This window comes from Protomyctophum bolini, assembly GCF_963924005.1.
Source record: "Protomyctophum bolini genome assembly, chromosome: 18".
Classification (NCBI taxonomy): domain Eukaryota; kingdom Metazoa; phylum Chordata; class Actinopteri; order Myctophiformes; family Myctophidae; genus Protomyctophum; species Protomyctophum bolini.
The window spans coordinates 15,072,521-15,091,265 of NC_137879.1; the positions used below are offsets into that span (position 1 = coordinate 15,072,521).

Here is an 18,745-nt window from a genome sequence, read left to right on the forward strand (position 1 = left end):
GATTTCCACTGCCATGGCAGTCAGAGTCAAGTTTATGTTAGATGTCAGAAGATTATCTAATAAAAAAATATATTTTTGAGGGCCTCCTATGTCCAGGTTTTAGTGCATGTGCTAACACAAACTTTGTCCTACACAAACATTAAATGCCATTGACAATGAATGGACAATCTTGAGTGTTCGTGTAAACACAAACATTGCGTAACACAAACATTGAAGACGAAGGTGAGGACACAAATTCTGATTGGCCGGAATGAGATGATGTACCATGATAAGATCGCCCCTCACTTCACACAGTTTGTTGCTGTTGTGGGGTTGATCTGACTTTTTCTTCTGTAACCAGGAAATGAGAGCAGACTTTGACAATGAGCTCCGACTGCAGGAACATGAGTTCAACCTGAGGATGGATGAGATGCGTGCTGTGGTGCTATCTCACGAGCTTAAGGTGAGCTTGTGTGTCTGTGCCTATTTACATGTGTACTGTATGTAAATTAATACTGATGTGTTCCTATGAACTGTATGTAAGTATATAATTTTATTTCGTCCCTGTGATTCTGTGTGTCTGTGAGCAGCTAATCTCCCCGCTGGAAAAGATCGGTGTGAAACTTTGGGAAACGTTTATGAACTAGTTAAAGCGTGCAAAGACATCCTCACAGGATCAATCATGCCAATTCTGGGCTCTAAAATGACCTCAAATGGGTGTAGCGCTATGTGTGGGTTGTGGTTAGCTCTGCCAGGCAAGTTGAGTGGGTGTGGAGACGAGTGACAACAAGACATGTGGGCATGTTCACACATAACAACATTTTCCACCTTATTATGCAGTACTTAGAGTACTACTATACAGCCTGCTTTATATGTCTACTCTGCACTGAAACTATCCATCTATTGTGTGTGTGTGTGTGTGTGTGTGTGTGTGTGTGTGTGTGTGTGTCTGTGTGTGTGTGTGTGTGTGTGTGTGTGTGTGTGCGTGCGCGCTCACTGTCCAGGTGAAGTTGCTGTCTAAGGAGACAGAGGTTCACTCCCAGGCACAGCTCCAGGCTGTAGAGGCCCTGCAGGCCTCAGAGGAGCTCTGCCAACAGACAAAAGCCCAGCTCCAGCAACAAGCCTGGGAGATCAGAGACGTGACAGCTGTTAAGGACAATAGGTACAGGGCTATCTCTATCTGTCTCTGTACCGTATGTGTGCATATACATGTATATGTGTGTGTCATGCATGTATTGTATGTATTCTCATGCACATAATCGTTGTACAAGCATCGATGTGTTGCATGCACATTCTCTCAGGATAAAGGAGCTTGAGGACAATCAGGCGAAGATGCAGGGCAAGCTGAAGAAAGAGGAGGACAATCACATTAAAAAGTGAGAAAATCGAAAATAGCCGATCTACAAGCTTGTAGTAGCTCGGTGTGCAGCACAAAGTATAAATCATATAAAGAACGCATAAATCAGGCTTCATAATAATAATAAACATGTCATTCTGCACGTTCTTGTCTGTCTGTCTGTCCGTCCGTGTTAGACATGAGGAACTGGACCGCGCTCTGAGGCAACGTGATGGGCAGCTGGACGGCCTGCGCCGGGCGCACACAGTGCATCTGCAGAAGGCGGAGGAGCACATCGCTAAACTGCAGGACGATCTGGAGACCGCGGCTACACAGACACGCAGGGCACAGGAGGAGCACCGCCAGGCCCTGGCACAGAGGGATGAGAGAATAGAGAGGTGGGGTTGGTTTGTGTGTGTGTGTGTGATGCATTGGTGCATGTGTGGGAAGACTGACAGCTGGAATTATGTAATATTGTTCTTTGGGAGTCTGCTTGTGTAAGAGTTTGTGTGTGTGTGTGTGTGTGTGTGTGTTTACTTTTACTTTTTATTGGCTGCTTGCCTTGTTCTGCAGTCCTCTGCGAGCAGGCGTGGTAGTAACAGTAAGATTGAAAAGCGTCTTTGATACAGTAGGGTGAGGTTCAGCGAAGTGCATGCAAGGAGATAAGACCATAAAGAAGTCTCAACGCTTAAAAGCTTTGCTTTTGTCCAGCGGATTCCCAGGCTGTGCAAGGCTCCCGTGACAACTGTCCTGTAGGTTGAAGATGCATCTTATGTTACCCAGTGTTTGGTACAAAGAGGAGGGCACAGGCAGATGAACAGAGGGCCCACTGGTTTGAGATGAGGTAGCAGCATCCATCGTTTCTCTGCTTCTAGTGGCTGCTACAGTAGCTCCGCCCCTACCAATGCAGCGTCATTGGCTGTGAGAGGTGACAGGCCCAGCGGGCATGGAATGGCCCGACCCAGAAATGAAGAACAAAGATCAGAGACTTCAAACGCATGCACACACGCACATGCACACCATGCCATCAACCCAATACAGTTGTGTTCACTCATACTGTATGTGTGCACACAGACAGTATCCAATGATTATATGACATTGTCTGTTGTAATTGTTCTTTGATGCATTTACAGTAGGCAACAAAGTCCCATGCACACCTGACAGGCTCTGAGACGGGTGCGTAGGCAGGACTCAATGTATTCAGAAGAAATGTGCACAAAGACCTGCACACCGTCTGCACTTGCAATACTAAATAAAGTGTTCGTATTGCAAGTGCCGACGGTGTGCAGGTCTTTGTGCACTTGTGCATATTTGTTCTGAATGCATTTACAGTAAAACTATAAAAGCTATCTGAGACTTGGTTAACTAATGGGCACAGTAAAATAAATTACAAGTGTGTGTGTGTGTGTGTGTGTGCGTGCCTGTGCGTGCCTGTGCGTGCCTGTGTGCGCCTGTGTGCGTGCGCGCAAGGCTTCACAAAGAGGTGGAGACAACACGCAGCAGTTGGGACAAATATATCCATCAAGTGTCCAAGGAGACTGTTGTCAAGGATACGGAGCTGCTGGCCCTGCAGGAGAGAGACACCAAACTCAGGACAGAACTGGAGAGGAGCAGAGATGATGTGGAGAGGTGAGGGGAGGGGAGGGGAGACTAGAGGAGTGAAGGGGAGGATGAGAAGGAAATTGTGGCAAAACTAAAAATACATTATTTCTCTTTGTACCATCACAAGATCCTTACCTGTGAATGGTGGACCGAAGCAAATGGTGCTATTTGAACACTGTGCACAGTAATGACATGATTGTCATTGTGTTTGGGATGTCCAGATACAAGCAGCAGCTGAGTGCAGGTGTGGAGAGAGAGAAGGCTATGGACCAGAGGCGTGTCCAGGTGGAACTGGAGTGGCAGAGACGCTGCGAGGATGCCAAAGCTGAACATTACCTGGCCAGTGAACAGTTGATACATGGCCTCGCCCAGGCCAGGGACCAGGTGAGCCTCTCACAGGTGTAGCTTCTCTGCAGAAACAGTGTAACGTTGTGAACTCTTCTCTCTAGTCTAGGCCATGTCTTACACCCAGCGAAAAAGGCACAAAGCGCAGTGAGCTGTGTTGGTCAGGTCAATTATTGTTGATGCATTTCTATCTTATTAAGAGTGAGCAAAGTCAGAAAGTGATTGTACTGTAGCCCAGTGGTTAGCAACCTTTTTGAAGTATGTTTAAAGGTCCGTATAAGGTCAATAATGGGTTTAAATGATTTAGAACAGCAGTTGTATTAGACATCACTTAGTAGCTCCGAGAGCGCCCCTCACTTCACACGGGTGTGACGTTTTATTTTCTAGATAGTCAGTGTGCCATGTCACCATTATGTTTAATTATGACACCACATCAAATATAAAAATATTTCCAGCAGATTGTCCTTCTTTTGAAATATTTTCTTTCACACCAGGACATTGTAATTAATGATCATTAGGCAATAACCCACAGGTATCTCCCAGACTCTCTCCCCAGTCCGAGTTCAGAGTTTGAATGAATGTAGAATTATGTGCAGGATTTTGGACTTAATTTTATTGATTACATTTATCATTTAAATTAAATTTAAACAGAACATCTTCTCTCTCTTACTTATGCCAGTGTGCCAGTGATTATTACCCTTCCCTGTGCCAAGGTTGCCTACCCCTGCCATAGATCATCTCTGACCTGGTGTACTGTCCAGCACAGTATTTGCCTGCTATTTAAAGAGCAGGGAAATACTGTGCTGTACAGTTGTACACGCATTGCAAACCTGCCTATGTAGGTCAATATAGATTGACCTACATAGGCAGGTTTGCAACGCGTGCAGTGCTTGCAATCAAAATACACCCGAATTCAACACACACGCACGCACGCGCGGCGCAACAACACTGCAGAGCTCAACACCCTGATGCTAGACAGGAGGGTGTGGAGGGTGATTCAGGATTCCTGAGTTGGTGTTGGCTAGACTGCACTCTATCAAACTATGAATAGGAACAGATTGCACTCCTGACGTATCAGGACCATGTACTTCCTTTCACATTGACCTAATATCAAATCACTCAAAGAAATAATTGTGTCATGCCCGATGTGAATGCATTCTCAACCACCGGGAATTGTAAAGGTGTTTTTAATGAGCTGAAAAAGGGGGCACGGTGGCACAGTTGGTAGTGCATGTTCTCCCCGTGTCCCCTAGGGTAGGTACCCTCACAAAAAACATGCAGTAATCCTGGTCACTAAACTGCCTCCCCCTGGCCAGCCGGGGCGCCTGATGAAGGGGAAAGGAACTGGTTGGAATAACGTGTTCCCACTTCCTTCCACGCGCTACGTCCAACCAGGGAAACTCCCCCCTGTCAGGTGCAAAGGAGCAACTTGGACACTCAGGCATGAAGGAAGCATGAGTTCAAGTCCGTTGCTCTCCCCTTGTCCCCCATATATGGGGACTAGGTTGGTGGATGGTGTGTAGAGCCCAGGATCACATTAGATGATTGACACAGGGGTGAAAAATGGGTTACAAAATTGTGGGATAAAAAAAAAAAAAGAGCTGAAAAATACAGGTTTTTAGAAGAACAAAATGGCACTCCAACTGTACATTCAGTAGTTGACCACATGAAGTTTCAATATAAACCAAGTCCAAGTCATACTTCACATACTGTGTGCATGTCTCTCTCTCTCTCTGTCCGTCAGGCTCAGGCAGAGCTGAAGGAGCGAGACAGGGAGATGCGGGACCTGGCGGTCTTACTGCGCTGCGTCACCACAGAGAGAGACCAGGCGCTACAGGTGAGAACACACAGGGTCAAGCAGTGGGGTCAGAGAGTGACAACTGACAACCCACTCTCTCTTTCCATTGCTCCATCTGAAGCAGTGTTGCCATGTCTGCTTAATGCTTATTATTAGAAACTTTGGGGTTGTTATTCTGTATAGTCGCGGTTTGTTTCTCGAAGTGTAGTTACTAGTTGCTTCTTTGGGCTTGTTTACTAATGTTTAAAAATGTAATGTCAAGTGCCAGGGACCCCCATACCAGATCGCTGTTTCCTTTTTTTGTCAAGATTTTCTTTTAAAAATGGCAGATCTACAAGCTCACAACATGTTGCATCGTGTTGTGAGCTTGTAGATTGGCTATTTTCCAATGATATAGGTTTAAGACCAGCTCAGTGGCCTTGTGGTAGAAATGGGACCCAATGTCAGATCAACTACAAGTGATTCCCGAGAACGGCACAGATGCGGCTCACCACTAGATGGGTCAAATGCGGAGAATACATTTCGCATACAGCAATGTATGTTACAAATAGTAGGACTTTAACTTTTAAGTGCTTGTGTGGCCTTGTGCCTTTTGGGCTTGTTTTAATAGCTTGTTGCTGAGGTCTCTCGTAAAATCTGGCAACAGTGCTCTGAAGTAGTCACATACAAATCACCACTGAGTTGTTAGACGCGGGAGCGTGGAGATCTTCAGTTTGTTTTTCTTACACGATCTGAAGACACACGTGTTAACCTTTCAAACCCCGGTGGTGGCTAGCGTTACACAGATATTCCACAGCCAGCAGGATGCCACGTTCAGCCCACGGCCAGAGAGGACGAGGGGCGACTACTCTGGCATGCCTGACCGATACCGAATACTCTGTAATTAGTCATTAATGTTCAACATTTAAAGGGTCTTAAAATATACTGCTAAGAGAGACCGGGGACCACCTATTGACATGACATGACATTGACAGAGTGTGCCCCTATTGCCCGAGTTATACTTAGTTAGTTACGTGGACTGAAAAGAGAAAATGTACAAGCTCACAACGCGTCACAGTGCAACGGGTTGTGAGCTTATATATCTGCTCATTTTAGTGATTGACACTGGCCTTCACTGGGAAAAAATCAGGTATATCACTTTCACACTGTAGTACTGTATGTGCATACTACATACAGTACCACCTCATCTATGTATCTGACCTTACTGGCAGTGGCGTGCACAGATAGACACTAGGGGGTGCTAGAGCACCTTCTGCCCATTTCAGCAATGTGCCCTTTTGAAAAAAAAAAAGAAAAATCATTTTTTTTGTACAGTGAATAGTATGTGGACCATGGTGACATTGATCAATTCTTGATAAAAAAAAGCTTCTAATATTATATTATTTAGGCCCCAACATCTATAAATCTCTTAAGGCTATTAAGGCAACCGGCCGGTTCCACACGCTGCACAAGATGCCCTTTTTTCACTTGAGCAGTATGAAGCAGTATATATTTCCCTAGAAAGGGACCATAACTAACCATAGCCTACTACAGGAGGAAGCTACAGTATGTGCATTGAAGTTCATAACCCTGATATAATATTACACCCATCAAGTCCTGGCGACTCCCTCTGTGCTTCCTGTTTTGCAATCTCTAATCCGCTAACACCGGATCTGATGTAATTATCGAGCCTGTGACGTCTATGCTGAAATTCTCATGAAGCTTCTGTTACTGGCAGTTAGGTTTTAGCGTGTTTTGGTGCTTGTGTGAGAACACTGCCATTTGACCTCTCTGTACTGTACAACAACTTGCCTATGATCTGTTTTTAGCTCAGAGTATAAGCCATGTGATATTTTATTCAATTTCATACAAGAGAATCTGTAAATGTAATTTCCTAAACAGCTGCAAGTTAATGTTCTTGGCTCCTCTGTCTTAGACACAAATAATGCTACTTTTTGATCTGTACAAGTGTTTAATTCAATCTCTTAATACACACACATACAGTATATTGTCTAGAGAGTACAATTCATACCTCTCACAATTCTTATTACATGAAGTGTTGTATTTCCTATGTCAGTTGATACCCTCGCATGTCTTCCAGAGAGTATTTGTTCCCATCCTGGTGCTGTTTTAGGAGTTGGCCTTTTCTTGAGCGTCCACAGTGGTATGATGGCCTTTCAGCTTGGCTTGGTGCTCCCCTCTATGACTCATATGGCACCCACAGGGAAAGACCTGCTGAAGATAAATGAGCTGATTGGCAAATATCCAAATGTAAAGCAAATAAAACAACTATTAATTGTCCATACTAGTAAAGTTGATAGTAATACGTTTAAAACACTGCTTAACCAACCCTGGCATCCCAATGTTCGGGTCATATTTTCAACACTTTGCGATTATGCGCTGTGAGCTTGTAGATATTGATGTCTGTTTAAAATGTTTTAAGAAGTAAAAATACAAACAAACAACCAAACAGCATTCAACACACTAACATGTCAAATCAATCATATCATCTTGTACAACTGGATGACCTCACTCAGTGGACTTTTCTATTCATAGTGTATATTGCAGTGCAATATACACTATAAATCTCTGGGCTGCCTTCTTGTCTGGGATGCATACTGTAGGATACAGTATACCAGACACCACACTGTAGGTTAAAGTATACCAGACACCACACATGCACAGCTGTGAAGTAACTGTTGTGAACGGAGAACGCACACTCATAAGTTATAGCACTTCCATTCTTAGAAGTGTCTGTTCGGAGTCTGTTCTACTTGGAACCTTGAAAGGTCTAGAAATGTGTTTTACAGACTATGCCAACTCGCCTTCAGTCCAAAATCCATCGTTGGTACAGGAGTGGGAGGTGCTTTTGAGTAGTAAGATCAGTTTGGTTTTAAACAGGTTAACACCACCTGTTTTACAAAGGCTAAGAAAGAGTGAGCATATGTTTTATGTAGTGACCTCTCAAGACAGAATGCATTGAGAAATCATATTTCATATTTTCATAAAGGTAGAATCATAGGACTCTGGTAATTAAAAAAAAGGTGACATTTTAAGATTTTGTTTTATTCATGTCATCCCATCTCTTTGCCTGTCCCCTGTCTCTCTCTCCACTGTGCTTCCAGTAAAAGCAGGAATCCCTTAAATATATTTGATTGTGTCATAGTTGTCATCATGGAGGCTTAATAAGAGTTTGACCAAGCTGACATCACATGTGTCTCTGTCCAATAATGTCTGAAACGGAACACCTCAGGCTAGCGTCTGGCACAAGGCCAAGCAATACATCAGCCCTTTACAACCACGTGTGACCTGCCAAGGTCACTGAATGAATGTCATGTTGATTCTGAGGGAGTCTTGCATGATTAACCAGTATTAAGCCAACCAGTATTAGAACATGTATATATTTCGCAGGGCTTTCTCATAGTCAATGAATCAATTAATGAGTTGGTTTAGTCTTTGTCATCCACAGTTGTGTTAGTTTAGTCATCATGATTTAATGCTTTTGTTCATGCAGGCATGCACATCTCTTGTAAACGGTATTAGGCATATTATTAGACATTGTGAAATCAACATCAGAATGTTCAGGTCTCAACCTAACAAACTGAAAAGACTGGTCTCTGCAAGTCTGCATGATTTTATTCAGAACAATTCTTTACTATATGGAATTTACTTTAAAATTTGGTTAGAGTATAATCAAGTTTTTCTATATATTTAAATAAGAAACTGCCTCCAACAGACAAGTTGAGTATAATGAGTTTAACTCCAGGATATTGGCATGTGCTCTCAATTTCATGCCATGCCATCCTCAATACTGCTGTTTCAGTCTCCATCTACTGGTCAGGATAGTAAACTGCATCAGCTCTATGGTATGCATAGACGAATCCACCGAGGGGTGCCCTGGGTGCAGCCATTACTGAGGTGTACCATTAATAAGGGAAAATTAGCAAATTGTGTGGCAAATCTGCAAAAAAGGCTTACCACTAGCTTTCTTCACAAATGTGTTCATAAAATGTGTCTGCTATCACCTGTTGTTCCAATTTGTTTCCCTTGGAAAGGGTTAAGGGTACCATTAACAACCTATGTAAGGCAAAATTCTCAAAATTTCATTATGCTTTAAGTAGCATGTAATCATGTGTCAAACTAGGGTTTTCATGATCTTGAATCCATTGCAAGCATTAGTTTGCATGAACATTTGGGCAAGTGGCTATGGCCAAATTTATCCCAAGGAGTGTTTTTCATGCAAAACTAATGCTTCAGAATCATAGAAACCCCCTAGTTTGACACATCACATACAGTATACTTAAAGCATAATGACTTATATGTTGTTAATGGTACCCCAACTTTCAGCAGCTGTCACAAAGTTTCCCACGGGAAACCAATTGGAACAAATTGATAGGTAGACACCTGAACACATTTGTGAAGAAAGCTAGTGGTAAGCATTTATTTTGCAGATTTTCCACACTTATTCTAATTTCCCCTTATTCCATTAAGCGCAGCTTTACACCACAGGACTGATTAGCTACACCTGGCCTACAGGGCACTGCCCCATGGATTTGTCTACACATTCCTACCTCTGTCTGTTCCCAATGCACCTGCAGGGTTCTAGACTAAGTCCAGCGGATCTGGCGTCTGAGGAGATCAGTCGGCTGCAGCAGCAGAATGCCGGTCTGAGAGCTGTGGTGGCGCACATGAGAAAAGACATGGAGAGTCTTAACCAGACCCAACCCCAGGCCTCTCCTCCGCGGCATCCTCCCCTGCCCCCAGGTGCTCCTGCTCTCACCACCACTAGACCTTCAAGCCAGACCCCTGTCCAGCCTGCTGACAACTACTCTGGAAGCAGAGTGCCAACAGGTGTGTGAATACCTACTTTTTTCCTTTTTATTTTGTTTTACAAACGTGATTCCTCTATCCTTCAAGTACCGTGTATGTGAGTTTGTATTGATTGAATGAGATTTATTGACAGAAATTCCTATAAATGACAATGTATTTGTACATTGTAATTTATAAGCAATGGCTGCCTGCCATTGCTTAATATACCAATCGTCGGCTGCACACATTTCTGTATTCAGGTTGTTTGCTCATAATGCTGTAGAGAGGTCGACCATAGTTTGCTGGTTCGATTCCCAGCACTGTCACTGTGTATTCCAGCTGTAAAATTGGTTACTGCAAGGTACTACATGTACATGTACCGTATGTCCCTTGCGCAAGGCACTGCACCCCATAATGGGCTCCAGGGCCACTGCAGTGCAACTGACCCTCTGACCTCTCTGATGTAATACATACAGTAGGTGTAGGACTGTATGGACACTGTATGTGTGTGTGCATGTGCATGCATGTGTTGTAGGAGCGATGGGCAAGAGTATTTCAATTACCATGTGTTGGTTGACTCTTAACTATGAAGTGAGTGAGTCATTCTTCTACAAATGTCAGTATTGTCTCGCTCAGTACACCTCTGCATTGTATAATGCTATCTATTTCTACAGGTACATTAGAATACACCCAGGCTCTGGAGCAAGAGGTCTCTGAGCTGAAGGCTCGATGCAGGCACCTGGAGGAGAAGCTAGAGGGCGCCACAGGACCCCTGCACCCCACAGTTACAGCCGAGCCTGCAGTGGCACTGGCCCCTGTGTCTCCAGACAATGCATATATGCAGAACCACATCCGCTCACTCAATGAGACAATTGGTACGTCTAATTGTTGTATTGCATTTATGACACTAATGACAAATTAAGAATTCTAGTAATTACCTAGCTCATTGCCTAGGTGCAAGCAATAAGTTGAACCTAAAACAAAACATTGTGATGTCAATAGCTTGATCTTAAGTTGTCCTTGTGTGTGCAACTGATCAGGTGGATTGCGTATGGAGAAAGTGGCCAACGCTGCTGCTCTGAAGAAGCAGGCGGTTAGAGTAGCCCACTTGGAGTCTGCTCTCTCTCAACTCACACAACAGGTACCAATGTGTACTAGATTGACTAAACTAGTGCAAGCCATAACCTGTGTTGAGAAATGTTAAAGCCTTAGCCATCATTATCCCAACTCACCTCACCTATTTATATTGTTACTCTAGCATTCTCAATTTGTACTCCATTTACCTCTGTATTTATAACTCCCTCTCTCATATCTCCAATGCATTCCACCTCCATCTCCTCAGTGTCATGCTAAACAGTTGGAAGGAGAGGAGCTACGTCTGGAGCTGGCCAATCAGAAAAGAATGTGGGCCTCCGGTGAGGCGAGCCTACGCCAGCGGCTTGTCGTAATGGAGATGGAGCTGGATGAAGTACGCAAAGAGAAGGACGAGTATCACAAAGGAAACATTCTCAACAACTTGGAGACGGTTGCCCTGGGAAACCAGGTAACTTCAAGTTCAGACACATATTTGTCTTACAGCTGCAGTTTCTTTGAATCAGGCCTGGCCTGAAAATCCAGTCCTATGTTGCGCTTCTCAGAGCAATGATCATTGGGTTATTAAGTGTTAACACACTGTGCCCCATGCATGCAGTTTAGAAATTTTTTTGGGAGTGACTATTTACATGGCAGACTCTTGAACAATGGCCCCTGGTGTGACTAATTCTCATGGCAGACACCTGAATAGTATTTGTGCAAAGTTTGGTGCAGAACTGCAGATTGGAGCAACAGTGCGCCTCGCAAGTAATGTTACATTTGTGACCTCCACCGTCGGTCAGTTTTAATATTATTGGTACGATGTTTGCTAGGATTAGGGGCCAATTATTAACAATTCTATCTTATCAATGATGATTGGCACAATCAAAGACTCTTATCCAGTCTAGGGATCTTGTATTAACTGTAATGGTGATAACAGAGTGTAATCATCCACACTATTTATCTGTTTAACCACAGGTGTCAGCACTGAAGTTGGACATAGCCAGCAGACGGGAGCCCATTGTTTGTGAGCAGGTATTTTGAAACTTGTTTGTATCTAGTCAACTTCAACTTTGCACCCGACATTTTCTCCCAACATTTTGTAGTTTTCAAGGAAAGAGTTATAAGGGTAAAGAATAGATATAGAAATAAGGGAAAATAAGCCAGATAACTGGGCACTACTATATCAAATAGGCAATGTCAAATAATTTCTTAAAGCTGCTATAAGCAATAATGTCAAGATTTTAACGACCTTTTTTTTTGGTATTCAGACAGTCAGTAATGGGTAAAACGCTCCCAAAGAAAATTAGTCTCTGTGACCCATCTAGGGGCCACAATCTGCATTCAAAGTGTTTCCGAGAAGCTTTTTCATTGGTCGAGAAAAAACCCGGTTGCAATGACTAACCAATCAGGAAGCAGAAAGGCAAATCGACCAATGACAAAGCTTCTAGAAAGATCTTGTGGCCCCTAGATGTGTCAAAGAGACTACATTTTTTGGGAGCATTCTACCCATTGCTGGCTGTCTGAATACAAAAGAAAGTATAGAAACATTTGCAGCAGATATAAATAGTAGTAGATAGAATCACAGTCTCTTGTGCAGGTAAGACATCACATTTAGCAGTAAATATCAAACATATACATAAGTGTATACATAAGTGTAGGCTGATGTATCATTCACAAAGTCCAGGACTCTAGTAGCTCTGTTCCATAGCCTTCCTGCTTCCAGGAAGGCTATGCGACTTACCGGTTTAAATCTCAAATCGAAATCAGACCAGCCTCTCCTCTTTAGTGGAGAACGTTTGACCTACTCACCAATACAAACACGGGTTGTGTCAATAGAAAGCCTACTTTCCTTAGTGGAAGCACTCTGAGCCCCCCACCACACGTATAAACGGTACTTTTTGGCCAGAAAGGGATTTTTTTCCACCGGAGGAAAAATATTCTCTATGAGGCAGTTCTCTGGGCAATATCAGTAGAGGGCGCAGCGGAGTAACTAAAAATGTTTTTTTTTCCGGTGGAAACAAAATCCCCTTTTGGCCAAAAAGTACAGTTTATACGTGTGGTGGGGGGCTCAGAGTGCTTCCACTAAGGAAAGTAGGCTTTCTAGTGACAGGTCAAACGTTCGTGAGATTTCCACTAAAGAGGAGAGGCTGGTCTGATTTCGATTTGAGATTTAAACCGGTAAGTCGCATAGCCTTCCTGGAAGCAGGAAGGCTATGGAACAGAGCTAGGACTCTAGTATTGTTTAATAGTTAGAGTTCCATACTGGACTTTATTTATGTCTTTTAAGTATTCAGCACCCAAATAGTTCTGAAGTTGGGTTGAACGTGTTTTTAGTCTACACTACAGCAATCTGTGTCTTTCTCTCCATTCCACCAGAGTGATTTGGTACGACAAGTCCAAGAGCAGAACCTTCACCTAAGACAGCAGCTGTTGGCCTCAGCCCTAACACCTGGTGGCCCCTTGGGCGACGTCCAGGGCGCTAAACTAGGCGCCCCTCTTCTGCAGTCCAAGCTGAAGCAGGCAGCTCGCTGTATCGCACGTCTGACGAGGGACAAGCAGCAGCTGATCGAGATGGGCAATCGTCTCCGTTCGCAACTCAATGCTGCTGGACTACAGGGTAAAATAACCATGTAGCCTGCCTGCCTACAACACCATTTACAATTCAGCCACTGACAAGAGTGGCATGGTCACTAGACACTAGTCAACAGATGACAGTGTTAATAGTCACATAAGTGAAAACAATGTAGTACTTCAAAATAAACTAGGATATCAGATAAACATCAAACTTAGCATCTGTCTAAACAGGATTCTTAGCATTTGTGGTCAAGCAAATGCTACTCTAATAATACACTAATAGGTAATTAGGCTGTCAGTTGATGGTGGCCATGGCACATCTTAATTTATTGAGTTTGAGCGCACAGGTAACCGAAAAGACTAATCTGAGCACAGAATATTCTAGAGCCCTGAGGCATCCCTTCTTGTCAGATTTGCATGGGTGTGCTTTTATTTCAATTACTGGTACTTTTTCTTACATCACATCCGTGTGAAGTGTGGGGCGCTCTTATCATCATACATCATCATCATATTCCGGCCAATCACAAATAACAATTGGCGTCCTCACTTTTCTGTCCTCACTTTTTCTCGTCAATACGTACATTGCTCAGCCAATCAAATCATCGCTATGGGGTGCTCAGCCAATCAAATAATCGCTATGGGTTACACACAAACACACAAAGCTGGGCATAGGAGGCTAGGAGGAGCTAGCGCCCCTCAAAAATATGTAATATACAGAAAAGCACAAACACTTAATTTGTGGAGTTCTACTTTCTGTGCTGCCCAGCTGGCGACGTGAGCGCCCTTTATTGATCTCGCAGCACAGCAGTTAGAGTAAAGTTACAGAGTAAGGAAAGTACTGTGGGGTAGAGCAATACAAAGGTAAGAAATAACAATAGAAGGACCATCAATAACAGTATACGAAGGCATACACCTATACTATACCTGAAGCGGCATTCTAGTGATGCAGGGGCAGAGAGGAGTCTAGTCTGCTAAATGTAGCTCCTCCAACTCCTTCAGCAGCTGATCCTCCTTCTGCATTTTCTCGACCTGGTTTTTCTGCAGGGTTTTTCCAGACGCCTGCAAGTCCTTTAACTCTTCAATGGCTCTCAGCTTCTTCTTTAAGTTCTTAATCTTCTTGTCCGTCTCCGGGTCACCTGTGGTGGGTGCTGCTTGGTTGTTTGTGGCGGCGGGGGCGAGTTTAGAGAGAGGCTCCGAGGCTTCTAGTTTTGTCTCCTGTCTAGCAGCGTTCCTGGCCTCTCGTTTCTTCTGGTTTTTCAGAGCAGCTTTGGAGCGTTGTTTGTCTCCCGTCCCTCCACCGCGCATGTTCTGAGGGGGCTCCTCCTCATGCAGTTTGTAACGAACACTGACTGGTTTGTTGCGTAGTGCTGGTGGTCTGTAGGCCTGTGCTGGTTTGGCCTGGGTGCTGCCCAGGTCACTGGGGGCCGCATGGTACTTGACTGGCCGCTCAGGGAACACATCCTCTGGGAAGGACTGCCACAGAACCTGCCACAACTCTGCATCTGCTGGGGTGTCCTGCCGGTGGAGAACAGAGCCGGAGTAGTGCCAGATCTTGTAACCGTTATCAACACGCAACCGCGGAGCACAGGTTGCGGTGACAACGTGCTCGCCGTCTGGACACCAGGAGAAGTAGGTACAGTCTGGAGCCTGGGGCTTAGACACCTGTTTGTATGTCTTGACATCCCAAACCTCCATCTGTCCACTCAGGTTCCCAAAACCAGCTAACACCAAGAGATGACCCTGAGGACTGTAGTAGACCGCGTTTCTGGGTCCAGTACCGAAGTCAAATACAGGTTCACATTTGAGGTTAAAGATTGTGGCCTTTGCAGGCATGGAACCATAAACCACACAGAACTCTGTAGAGTTAGGACTCCACGCCACGTCATATATAGGACCATTCTTAGGTAGTTGGACCACAGCAGTCTCTCCATTAACAGCCAGGTAGTGTAGACCCTGTTCTCCGTAGTACGATGCTCCAGTCTTATCAACATCAGTGCTCGTTGAAACCAACACCGCTGACGCCTTTTTATTCCACAGCATGGACACTCTGTCCCCTTTAAAGAAGCTCTTGTTGGCCAGGACGGTGGCATTAACTCCAAAATGGGGGTACTGATAGAGACGCACGAAGGACGGGGAGCCCTTAACACCTGGAACATACACGGCCACCTTACAAGGCTGTCCTCCTGGTGACATAACAAAGTCTGACACCTTCTGCATGTGGAGCTTGTTGGCGATGGTGTTAAAGTCATTGTCCTCAAAGAAGTGCAGTTCATTGTTAACGCTCCGAACAGCAATCTTCTCATCATCTGACCAACTGGGACACCATGAATCAACCTTCTTCTGATAAAGAGCCTTCAGGTTGCTACCTGTGTGCAGGTCCCACAACTGAAGATTAGGCTCCCCCTGGTATGGTTGCCAGGTAACCAGGACGCTATTGAGTGGGGAGAACTCGAGAATGGCTGTTTTAGGCAGGTCAAAGGTCGAAACGGCCGACCCGTCTGACACCTTCACCACATTGACCTTGTCTCCATTGCACCATCCAAATAAGGAGCCGTCTTTACTGAAGGCCACATGTCTGCTCTGTCTGTTGTCTCTCTGGAAGGTGGGACTCTCCTCGCAGAATGGTGGTCCACGGAGCAATGTGGTACCGTCTGAACCACGCACTGCAAGAACGAGGGTTGGAGGTGCCATCTTGGAAGTACCCGCACGCGGGCCGGTGGAACCAAAAGGAGCTGACTCTGTTGTCATGATAATTCCATGTGAGGCTTCTTCACAATGAGATCATAATGTGATGATTGTAAAATACAAATCACTGTGATATATAAGTAAGCTGTGACATAGGCTCCATGTCATAACTTTCTTATAAACTATGGCATATGACATGAAGATGTCACGTGTTTCCGGGTCGAATCTGCTGCCGACCCAATCAAATGAAGCAATGTGAAACTGAACTGGAATAGGAGATGGTTATGCCAACATCTATACACCCGGGAGTTGTGCACAGAGCCTATACAGTAATGTAGCCAGCTGCATCAGCCACATTACCGCACAGAGGTACATTGTTCTGGGTTAGATTCCTGGTTCAGAAGCTGTGTTCCTCCCTGCCGTAAAGTAGATAAGTGAACCAAAATGTGGTTTTGATGATAATTATAGAATAAAATGTTATCATTCATTACATTGATTATTACAATCATGCTTCGGTCATACACCGCACACGCTGAGTGATCACATCTAGAGCACACTAGACACAGCATGCTGTGTTTGACAGTATAATCAGGAAGTGCAGCTGTGTTTTGATTGGCCAGGCAGTGTTGACACAGACAGGAAGTGTGGGATCTCCTCTGCATTGTGGTGTGTTGCTGTTTCACACTGCTGTCCTGATCCTGGGTCCCCTCTGGCCCCGGGGATGAGAGAAGAGTTAGCGAGTTCACACACTGAGAGAAGATAAGCACTCCCAACTGTAAACACAAATGCTGTTCATACACCATATCATCATATTTTTTAAACAAATACACAATGTACCGTGGCATGCATAGTTGCGTTTAAGCAATAACATTCCAGAGGGAGCATTGCTGTTATGTGGCTGTAGGCCTATGCAGATAGAAGGCCCATACAACATTTTAACTGTTAATTATTTTTTCATCCCCTGACCAAGAGAATAATACAGGGTCTAATAACGGCATAGTTATGGATAGCAAGTTACTGTGCTCACTGCTCAGTTTGTGATCACCATGCGCAAATATTTAATGACATGCTTGAGCAAAACCTTTGAGGGGGATACATAATGTACAGACAAAGATGTTCTAGAGACAGCTGATCCCTTTGACGTACCGTAAAAAAAAATCTAGTAAATGTAGAAACATTGTAGCAAGTGAGCGTGTTAAGCTAATTAAATGTAAACTAGGTGGAGTGACACACTGAAGTTGCCATGTACTGAAGCTCTATGTGTAATGCATTATGCTTTATGCATATGAACTAACATTGCTCATGCCTCAACAACAAACCTACAAGTGTTTCTTCCATCTTCATTACGACTTCTGCTTCCTCTCAGTCACACCAACCAAGTCAACAGAGCCAGAGAGAGACTCCAGAACGGACGACCAGCAGGGTCGTCTCTCTGCTCTGGAACAGCTGCAGTACAGGCTCACCACACAGGTAACTTTCTACCTATCCCTCTAGTCTGGCAGCCGACAGGCTTGCTCTGTTTAAAGTGGCAAATTTGGTATATAGTCTTTTTTATTGGCCTAAAATATTGTCTATGTACATACATTCATGAATCCACTTGCTGACCGGCTGTCAGCATTGAGCAATTTTTTTAATAGGGGTTTATAATGTGACCATACCATTAACATCTATCTATATAAGGCAAGATTTTCAAATTTCCATTATGCTTTATATAGCATGTGACGTGTCAAACTAGGTGGTTTTCATGATTCTGAATCCATTTCAAGCATTAATTTTGCACAAAAAACACTCCTTGGGCTAAAAACGGCCATAGCCACTTAGCCATAGCCAAATTCCCCAAAATGTGCTGACCTCATCACATTTGTGATGATTGCAATGGCCGTTTTTAGGCCCAAGGAGTGTTTTTTGTGCAAAAGTAATGCTTGGAATGGATTCAGAATCATGAAAACCCCCTAGTTTGACATGTCACATGCTACTTGCATTATGAAATGTTGACATTTTTTGAGTTGAACCCAGCTCAGCTACTATTTGTAGCTTTGTATCTTTTGCAGTAGCTACAAGCGTCAGATTTTCTTCATAGCTTCACGACGCTGGCTTAAATTGACAATGAATGGTAGACTGTATCATTGCATCTTGCACCATTAGTCTAAATCAACTAAATTAACACTGCCACAGAGTGACACTTCTAATGTTGTGCATTTCTCTGTGTGATCAGCAGAGGGGGGCAGCTGGTTAGCCTAATGTTTTATCTGCCTCTAGGAGCTGGAGTACGCTCAGAGAGAGCAGAGGCCTGGGACGCTCCTCTCCACGGCTGACAGCGGAGGCCGGGGGGAAAACGGGGCCGCCAACCCTTGGGCCCAGGGGCACCAAGACACAGCCCGGCATGAGGTAACATCGCCATTCTAAATAATTGATTACCTGAAAACACTAAAGCTAAGCTGTTCAGTCAGCACTCATCATAAAGAGACCAGACAATACAATACAGCAATAGATTCTGTAACACTTGTCAATAGTTCTGTGCCATCTTTATATGTGGTTTACAAAGTTACTAATATATAACATGA

General features: G+C 44.2%; 2 protein-coding genes across 2 annotated transcripts in view; one reads left to right on the forward strand and one right to left on the reverse strand.

Annotated features, from left to right (window-relative positions):
- Nucleotides 1-18,745, forward strand: part of LOC308333539 (coiled-coil domain-containing protein 57-like) — a 32,028-nt gene that overhangs the window by 8,779 nt on the left and 4,504 nt on the right. Inside the window, exons 6-20 of the mRNA XM_080789998.1 lie at nucleotides 341-442; nucleotides 984-1,141; nucleotides 1,281-1,355; nucleotides 1,513-1,713; nucleotides 2,786-2,944; nucleotides 3,139-3,301; nucleotides 5,007-5,099; nucleotides 9,638-9,890; nucleotides 10,523-10,723; nucleotides 10,889-10,989; nucleotides 11,191-11,391; nucleotides 11,898-11,954; nucleotides 13,299-13,539; nucleotides 17,548-17,651; nucleotides 18,441-18,569. Of these exons, the coding sequence (XP_080646124.1) occupies nucleotides 341-442; nucleotides 984-1,141; nucleotides 1,281-1,355; nucleotides 1,513-1,713; nucleotides 2,786-2,944; nucleotides 3,139-3,301; nucleotides 5,007-5,099; nucleotides 9,638-9,890; nucleotides 10,523-10,723; nucleotides 10,889-10,989; nucleotides 11,191-11,391; nucleotides 11,898-11,954; nucleotides 13,299-13,539; nucleotides 17,548-17,651; nucleotides 18,441-18,569 (2,238 nt within the window). The remainder of the gene's footprint in view (nucleotides 1-340; nucleotides 443-983; nucleotides 1,142-1,280; nucleotides 1,356-1,512; nucleotides 1,714-2,785; nucleotides 2,945-3,138; nucleotides 3,302-5,006; nucleotides 5,100-9,637; nucleotides 9,891-10,522; nucleotides 10,724-10,888; nucleotides 10,990-11,190; nucleotides 11,392-11,897; nucleotides 11,955-13,298; nucleotides 13,540-17,547; nucleotides 17,652-18,440; nucleotides 18,570-18,745) is intronic.
- On the reverse strand, nucleotides 14,460-16,187 carry LOC308333061 (eukaryotic translation initiation factor 2A-like; the record flags this gene model as incomplete). The annotated part of the gene is made up of 1 exon (XM_080789258.1): nucleotides 14,460-16,187. The coding sequence occupies one exon, from the start codon at nucleotides 16,185-16,187 to the stop codon at nucleotides 14,460-14,462; it is 1,728 nt and encodes a 575-aa protein (XP_080645384.1).